The sequence below is a fragment of the Kryptolebias marmoratus genome, linkage group LG11, assembly GCF_001649575.2.
Source record: "Kryptolebias marmoratus isolate JLee-2015 linkage group LG11, ASM164957v2, whole genome shotgun sequence".
Classification (NCBI taxonomy): Eukaryota; Metazoa; Chordata; class Actinopteri; order Cyprinodontiformes; family Rivulidae; genus Kryptolebias; species Kryptolebias marmoratus.
This window is the reverse complement of record NC_051440.1, coordinates 2,612,828-2,621,816: the sequence shown is the minus strand read 5'-3', so window position 1 is coordinate 2,621,816 and position 8,989 is coordinate 2,612,828. Positions and strand designations below refer to the sequence as shown.

The 8,989-nt window shown below is 39.2% G+C and overlaps 1 protein-coding gene across 1 annotated transcript in view; it reads left to right on the top strand.

Annotated features, from left to right (window-relative positions):
* cep41 (centrosomal protein 41) overlaps window positions 1-7,915 on the top strand; it is a 15,001-nt gene extending 7,086 nt beyond the window's left edge. Inside the window, exons 7-11 of the mRNA XM_017436896.3 lie at window positions 3,353-3,516; window positions 5,259-5,326; window positions 5,435-5,549; window positions 5,686-5,898; window positions 6,757-7,915. Of these exons, the coding sequence (XP_017292385.1) occupies window positions 3,353-3,516; window positions 5,259-5,326; window positions 5,435-5,549; window positions 5,686-5,898; window positions 6,757-6,875 (679 nt within the window). The 3' untranslated portion in view covers window positions 6,876-7,915. The remainder of the gene's footprint in view (window positions 1-3,352; window positions 3,517-5,258; window positions 5,327-5,434; window positions 5,550-5,685; window positions 5,899-6,756) is intronic.
* Window positions 7,916-8,989: the final 1,074 nt, after the last annotated feature.

Genomic DNA, 8,989 nt, shown 5'->3' with positions numbered 1-8,989 from the left:
TAAAGTACATGCACTATTGGGCTCATCTTACCCACTAAAAAAATGTATTTCGTTAGTCCTCAGCATTGTTTATATAGCCCTGCGCCTTTAAGAATACTGTAGCAAGATGGCGCCGCTTTCGCCGCACCTCGGCCCAAGCCTTCAAAGCGGCGTGTCTGGTTAAAATGTTTGGATTTGAATTCTAATTGGAGTGAGACATCCGATCTTCGTTATATTGTACGTGCGGAATACGTGACGTAGTGAGTGCTCTCACCATAAAACAAGCTTTGACGTAGTTTCTCCCGTAAAGATTTGAAAAATAAGGGCGAAAACAAAAGTTTTATGCTTAGACAAGACAACGATTGAGTTGTTTGGCCACAATGACAAGAAGTACGTTTGGTGGAGTCGACATGAGGCTTTCAAACCTAAGAACTTTGGACCACCTGTCAAGCATGGTGGTGGTAGCATCATGCTGTGGTACAGGTACCTTGCATAAAATGAATGGAAGAATTAAAGGAAGACCACCTCCAAATTCAACTGGATGTTCCAATGAGATAATGACCCAAACGCACATCAAAAAACCTTTGAGTAGATAAACAGGCTAACATTGACACCTCAACCCAGTTAAACATTTGTGGACAAAGCTTGAAAGTAAATAAATAAATCCAAGCCAAAAACTAAACCAACTTCAGTGAACTCTACCAACTGTGCGGCCAAGTATGGCTCTAAATAGTGGGTGGACTTGAACAAAAGAAGTTAAGGTGCAGAAGGAGAAATTGTGCACAGAACAGGGGTAAGTGACCCTGGTCCCCCAGTGCCACTATCCTGCGTGTTTTACTTGTTTCTCTGCTCCAACACAGCTGATTTGAATCAATGGGTGAATAACAGGCTTCTGCAGAACATGAAGAGGTCATTTAACCAATGAATCAGGTGTGTTGGAGCAGGGAAACAAGTAAAACATCCATGATGGTGGCCCTCGAGAACCAGGATTGCCCACCCCTGATCTAGAAAAATTATTTTAATACCATGTTGAAATAAATGGTTGACTGTACCATGAAGTTGAGAGGAAGGGCACAGTGAAGAAAGACTAACCCTGGATTTGAGATTAGAAAGACTGTAGTGCAGACCATGGCTGATGGTGAGCATTAATGGTGCCCATAGTTTGACATACAAACTTTTTTCAAGATCTCTCATAAAATGATGACTGCATGTAAGCAGTGTCCTGTCCTCACTGCTGAAGCTGCAGTAGTGGGATCTTGCCCTTACCGAGTGTCTGGTACTTATTGTTTGAGTGTTGCTTCATTTGGTCACTTCAGTGTTGAGTCACTGTATTCTCTAATACAAGCTGCTTAACATTACTCAGTACTCGATAGGTTTTAATTAGTCAGTATGCCTGTTAATATAAGCTTTTACTATTGTTTATCCCCATTAGATTTATATCTTGGGTTTTTAGAAGTCTTAGAACTACCCTTAATATTATCCTACGAGCATGCCCACATAGTGAGAAACCATGACTGTCAACAGTCTTTTAAAAACAAAGGCTTACACTATCATACTAATTCACACCCAGCCCCCAACAAAAACCGCTTCAACCACAATCCCACCTGTAACCGTACACTGTGTACAACATGACATGTTGTCTCTTTTTTTTATTCCCCTGTAAGACACCCCCCACCTCTGTGTTTAGCACAATAACCTTTCTCGGTTACTTTTCTGCGGTTTATTACTTTCTCACATGCGTCCCTGCTTTGCCTAGAAAGCAAATCCCAGCAGCGTAAGTCGATACGACGCCAGCTGAGGTCATTGTAACAGCACAGCTTTTAGGTTAGCTGCATGTCGTGTGAAGAAAAGGCGGTGACAGAAAGTAGGGCGGTGCAGAGGTGAAGCTACGCAAAGGGTAGATGATGGACTTCTGTTGTTTTGTTTAGTATGATAAGATAAGATAATTTATTAGTCTCCCATAGGAGAAATTTGTCTTGGATGACTCACTCCCACATGTCGTTAGGTCTGGATTACTGGGTTAATTTCACATAAAAAATATTACTTATAATACCAAGTCTTTATTCAAGGCTATATGTATATAGTATCATTTTATTTTTCTTAATTTAGAGACAAAATAAATATTTCAAGGATCCTTTGATCTCCATCTTCATTTCCTCCACCAAGGTGGTTGTGTTATTGGTTGCATCTGTCTGTCTGCACAAGATTACTCAAAAGGTTCTGAACAGATTTTTATAAGTTTATAAGTTTGAGACTGGCTCATAGCAAATGGATTGTAATTGGCTGGATATGGAGGCAGGGCTATGGGAGTTGATGTCCAGAGTGGCTGTGGGGCAGAAGAATGGAGTGAGTCTTTCATGAAGTGTCATCTGTCCTCTTCTTCATTTCTTGTGTGATCTGTATTCTCGTTTGTGTTTTTCTGCTGCTCATCTTCTCTGCCCTTCCTGTCTAAACCTTGCCTTTCTCTCATTCCCTTTCCTTCTTTTCTGTAATTAGTATCTTTAGGTTTGTGATGTTTGATGTTAACTTCCCTTTTCATCACAGTTCGCCTCTCAAAGGACCCCTAATGACCACCTCAGATTTGTATGTTTTGCCCACAGTTTGTGTGCAGTTTTTTGAATCCTTGGTGACAATTGATGTTGTGCTCTCTGAAATTATGTTGCTATTGTTCAGGCCTGCTTTACTGAATATGTTATCTATAGGAATACCTTACTCCACATGTAGAGCTAGGAAGTCATTAATAAACTCATGTGTCACTTCTGCTGATGTTTTCATGTGAAAGAGTTTGCTGAAGTAAGGCTAACACTAGACTCATCTCTCAAACCACATACATTGTTCTACTATAAATGTTGTGTTTAGTGTCAAATGTAGCTATTTCTGGATGCTTGCAGTGGACCTCTTTGCTTCTGCTCTTCGTAACGGGCCTCCACCTCCAGCCTCCAGGGTAGGCTGCAGGAGGATGAGGTGACCAAAATATGGTCTTATGATTATTGTGAGCTTCAACACCAAGATTGTTAAGAAAACTCTGAGTCATTAGACCAAATTTATGACAATCAGATTTTACATTCTATGTACAAATACAACAAGATGTATGCACTCATTTTTAGTTGTTTAGGGGCAAAGCCTTGCTGATGGAGTAATCCCTGACAAGCTGAGTGCTTTTTCTTTAAAAGGATTTGATGTTAGTGTAAATGTGTTTGACTCAATAGCGATGGTTTGTAATCCAGATGAATGTTAGAGAAATAAAGGCCTTTTAACCAACTGAAGAAGAGTGTTTTGGAGTCTGTTGTTCAAGTGCTACAAAAATGATCAGTTTTCCTTATCTGGGAAAGTCGACACATTGACAGTTAGATCCTCTGATGTTCGTTCACAGTGTCATCAGTGGTGTCGGAGAGCTGAACTTGGATGAAGTTAGTCAACAGATGGGCAGTGAGTTGGTGTCCAACCCTGCTGATAACACGCCGTATCCCGACTGCCCCTACCTGCTGCTGGACGTACGGGACCACGAGCAGTATGACCACTGCCACATCGTCAGTGGTAGGTGGCATTTTCATTTCCAAGTGGGATTTTACAAGAAAGGTTCGTAACAATTCAAATCTCTCCTGCTGTAGATAGCTGTTTGAACAACCTCAGTTTGGAGAAATGGTTAACGTCCGATTCAGCAGCTAGTCTGAACAAGCAACACCAAGGCAGATTCCTGACGCATCAAAGCAACTTCAGTCTGCCAAATTTTATACTGATTTATGAGAAAGCTATTTTATAAATCTTTACACCACTTTTCAAATTGTTCTGCAATTCCATCTGCAGCCCGGTGCCACTTCTGGCAGAAACAGCCTAACATTTCCACTGGACACAAAACTGATGGAAATGTAAAGACTTATAAAATAGCATTTGCGTGAACAGCTATTAAAGGGATAGTTTGGTCAACTTTGAAGTGATGTTTGGTCAGATTGTTATCAGTAGTTATTTCCTGATCAGCTGTGACATCAGTCATGGACATGGGAGTATGAAGAAAAAGGCAAAAGTCTTCCTCCAGGCTAGGCTAATGGCTAGCCAAATGAGTGCCAGTTTTGTTTAGTTTTTTATCAATTTATCAATAGGCTTTTTAAACATTTTCTTAAAAATGACAACCTAATATGAAAGAACGCTACATTAGCTCATATTAAACCTCTACACTTCTGCATGACATGTTTATTTTGCTCAACTACTACTGGATGAATGAGTGTGCAGAGCATAGACAGCCTGTGTATATGTTGATGGTGCTGAGGCTGCTGAATGTATTAGTCTGCTGGGAGGCAAGTGAAATTTTGACTGATTAGATGTGCCGATGAGGTGGACTGATACATTCAGCAGGGTCAGTACCATCAACACATACATTCATCTACTAACAGCCGTTGTTCCATTGAGAAAACAGACTAAATAAACTGTCTTGCTAAATTGCAGAGGTTTAATATCAGCTAATTTATCATTCTTTCACATCAGTATGTTGTTTTTGAGAGAGTTGTTTTATAAGCCTGAAAAACACTAAAAAACTGGCACTCGTTTGGCTAGCCATTAGCCTAGCACGGACAAAGACAGTGCTCTAAGCCTGATGTCACGACTGATCAGGTACTAGCTTTAAGAACTATTTCACAGAACATCACTTTAAAGTTGACTGGACTATGCTTCTAAATTTAGAATCTGTTTTTAAACACTATTGGTTTTAGAAGTTGGTTTTCTCAGACCATATTGATGAGTTAATGAAGGTGTGTCCGAGCGGACCCACTCCCAAAGCAGAGCACTGCCATCTTAAAACTACAACCATCCAATTATAAGTCATCCAAACAACAATATTTAAACCTTTACACCGCACTAAGTTTTAAATGACAGCAAAAATATTTTGAAATTCCTGCTGGAAGTGATACAGATAGCTGCTGCCGCCACTATTTACACTTGCTAATAACCACAGAATTTTTTTGTAAATAACGGTATAATGAGAAACTGTCTGCACTGTAAAGGTCTATAAAATCACAATAACATGAACTGCTATAAACTTTTGGAGACTGGAGCTGTTTTAAGATTTCAGCAAACCACTTTGGTCCTGGCTGAGTTCAGACTAACCATTAGCTCATCAGTCCTGTCTTCATTCTTTAAACTGAGCTTGTCTACAACAAGTAGGATATTAATTGTTCGTAATCTTTCCCAACAACCCCACTTCACAATGACTGAAATATCATTTTAAAACATTTTATGACCAAAAACAAACTTTTCTTTAATTGTTTTGGGACTTTTTTCTGCAGCACACAGTTTCCCTGTTGCCATGCTGTCTCGAACAATGAACCCCTACACCAAAGAAATGCTGGAATATGTATCCTTCATCACTTTAAACATTTAGCTTTTAACATCACAAAGAGCAGTCAGGTTGGTTTTTGAACCTGCCAAGTATTTTTATAGCACACCTTGACGAGCTGTGTAGAAAAATGCACAAGGGAAGATCATCATCGTGTATGATGAAGATGAGATAATAGCCAGCCAGGCAGCTACCACCATGTGTCAACGGGGATTTGAGAATCTCTTCATGCTCAGTGGAGGTGAGGTCTAAAATCCTGCTAACTGTTCATGTTTTCATCTATTTCACATATTCATCAGATCTAAAACAGATCTTTATTGTCACCACCGTTCAGTGCCTCAATAGAGCTCCAGTCTTTCTCTGTCCCTCACTCCAAGGTCTCAAGGTAATCGCTCAGAAGTTTCCAAGTGGGATGACGACGGGCTCCTTCCCTGCCTCATGCATGCCCTTCTCCAATTCAAAAGGCAGGAAATGCTCCGTTCCACAGCAGCCAGCACAGACAGCAGAGAGGAGGTGGAGGTTCACATTAGATGAGCTGGAAAAGATCCAGGAGCAGCTGGAGGAGACACTCATCCCCAGCAAGTCCAACAGTAAGAGGAGACACCGGTCCTGTCTGCACTAGTCCGCAGAGTTTTTAAAAACTGAGATTTACTGCTGAGTTTGTACCTCCTGACAAAACTAGAGTTTTTAGTTGAACAAAAAACAAAAAGAAAATGAGATTTTTAGGAATGCTGACAAATTCAGTTTATCGATGTTCCTCCTGCTGCTAAGAAGACTGGACAGACCTCGCTGCTGGACAGCGGGGAAGACTTTGAGGTTTTAGATACAGAGAAAAATATTTATTTGAGTAAATATTCAGAATTGTGTAGAGAGCCCACAGTCAGAAATTCATACACCAGTTTGAAACTAATACATCATCACAGCCATGTTTTATGATTTTAGTTTCTTCAGGAAAAGTTGGATTAAAAAACAGTTAATTTCAGTTCCAGTATGTGAAATGCAAAATGCTGCCTGATCTGTTAGTGCTCAGATTGTGTGATGGGGATGACTCTCAGCTTCTACCACACTTCTCATTAGCTCAAAGTCTGTAAAAATGACTAATCATTTGTGTGTTTTGGTAATATCAATGGCAGCTATCTCAAATTAAGTTAACTCCAAACGTTGATCAGTTGTAGTACTACATCCAGTGATTGAAATCTGTCCAGTAGTGTATGAAATATTTTGCTAACAAACCTCTTTCATTTGCCTACATTTCATGGTGGCAAGTGATAATCAGAATACCTGCCTTTCACAAAGTGGGACTTGAACCGTTCAAAGTAAACCATCCCTTTCATCAAATTCCTTTTTTTATCATTTGTTTTATAAAATTAAGTTTGAAGTTCCAAGTTTAATTTTAGTTTATCTTGCAAAACTTGCACTTGCTGTTTTCCCCTCGTGTGTCACCACAGGCCGTGCGTCCAGCTGCTTGACGCCCAGCAGCGCCCGTTCATCAGCCTCCAGCCGCCTGAGTTCCTCCTCTGCGGGCAGAAACAGCTCCAGAGTCCAGAGCAGTCGACCGTGGAAATGAGCCCTGCCCAGCCCAGCCTCGCGCAACAAACATGCTTCCGTCGCAAAGTTCATCTGGTATTTCTGTAATTATCTCTGGCTTCAAGAAGCAAAATGTTGCAAGAGGCAGATATAAAAAAGGCTAAATTGTTTTGTTTTTTTTAAATAATTTAGGATTTTATTAGGAAGCTGACATCTGGACAAAAACAATAAAATAACATTTCGAAAAAATAGAAGCAAAGAAGAATTTTATTTGAGTGGAGTTTGATGTGTTTTTGTTGTCTTTATAAATGGTGTAGATTTGACTATTTGCACAGCGCCTCATCAGTGAACATGAAAAGTGAAAACTGTTTTGCACTCAAATAATTCCTGGAACACTATTGTCCTCTTTCGACCACCTGATGAAGTTTCAAAGACTGTGATTGTTATTTGTCGGTAATTTAGGTCAAAACTGTCATTTCAGACACGGGATGTTCCTGACAGAGCTGCTGAGTATTTAAGACTGAAGAACATCCTGTGAATCTTTGTATCATAGGAGGTTTATTAATATTTGAACAGAAACCGATCTATTTGGAGAACAGTTCAGCTATATTTTAGTGGTTTGTGTCACAATGGTGCACCAACAACCTTAATGAACAATTGTTGCATAACCTTTGTGTTCCAGTCAAGTGTCAGGAATATCTTGTGTTGACGATAGATTTTAAAAAAGACAGACACCTTGGAGCACAAAACCACTGAGACTGAACAGGAAAAAGGAGAACTTTGGGTGTTTTTGGTATCGCCGTAAACTACAAATGCATTTGAAGAACAGTATTCATCATTTGTGGCCTTTTTGTGTTTGGTTTGTTGACTTTCTGTAAATACATTCCCACCGTTTCCTGTGAGAAAGTGCATTTTCTGATCGTATGAGTTGTGCAGCACTTTTGTAACGAGTAACTTTCACCATCTATCTTAAGTGAAGTGGTTGCATTGTTTTTGCTGTAAAAGAATGTAAAATAAAGATGTGGACTGTTTGCTGGAACAATACAATATTTTTGTGTAATAAATTTGTGAGGAAATGGATAAAGTTAAAGTCAAAACTGTCATTTCTTCTACAATAGACTGGATTAACTATAAAGGATCTTTGATTTGATTTGTTTAGAATCACTAGATTTCAGGGAGACTTAAATGTTCCTTTCTATAACCCAGATCTGCATGTTTTCTCTTAGAAGTAGGTGATGTAAACTGAATTCAATGCAAGTTTAAACCTAATGAAAGGTGTCAGTAGATAACAAATATGATTCGATAGAAGCATGAAAACAAAGCTTTTGACAATAAATCTGTTAAATCTGTTTCGTTAAAACTGTGACCAGACATGAACAGCAACGTAGTTCTACAAGAAATGTATTTCTGTTTGCATATTTACAAGCTTCTCCTCTTTTCAGTTGTCAACACTGTTGATATAAAATAAAAAGTCAATTCTATGGTATTTATGTTTCAGGACATGGTTAAAAAAAAATCTTAGATTAGGATTTGGTCCTGAAATGAAGCGAATACGGTCCCAGATGAACAAGAACAAATATTATAAAATGACATATTTCACAAAAACTAAGCCAAAAATACTAAATCCACAGGAATGATAAGCAAAATGCTGAGGAGCAAAGACTTTGACGGCCTATGAGGTGTAGTGATGACATGCGGTCCACCCGGTCACAGGATTTAACAACAATAAACAATCATTAGCAAAGAGAAGATTGATGATGATGCATAGCAACTTTGTACTTAGTTAAAATTGGTTAACCATGAAAAAGATCACTTAAAGGAGTCATTCGTCATGTTTTAAGAAATGATATGGGGGAGATGATCGTTACACATTTATTGCATACTTCCCACCTATGTAGCTGATTTCTGCTCCATGCCTCTTTTGGTTCTGTTTTGTTGAGCGGTTCATAAGATATTTTGGTACAAACACACACACACAGACATAGGTGAAAACATAATTGCCTGTCACTGAAGATCTTGGAGAGGCAACTGTTGCCCATTAATCCAGGATGGATAAGGTCGTCATGGCAGACTGCCTCTCACATGTTCCCCTCAGGTGTCTTTTAGCATGGCGATCACTGACTAAAATGTTTCATTATCAAACTTTTTGTTTGT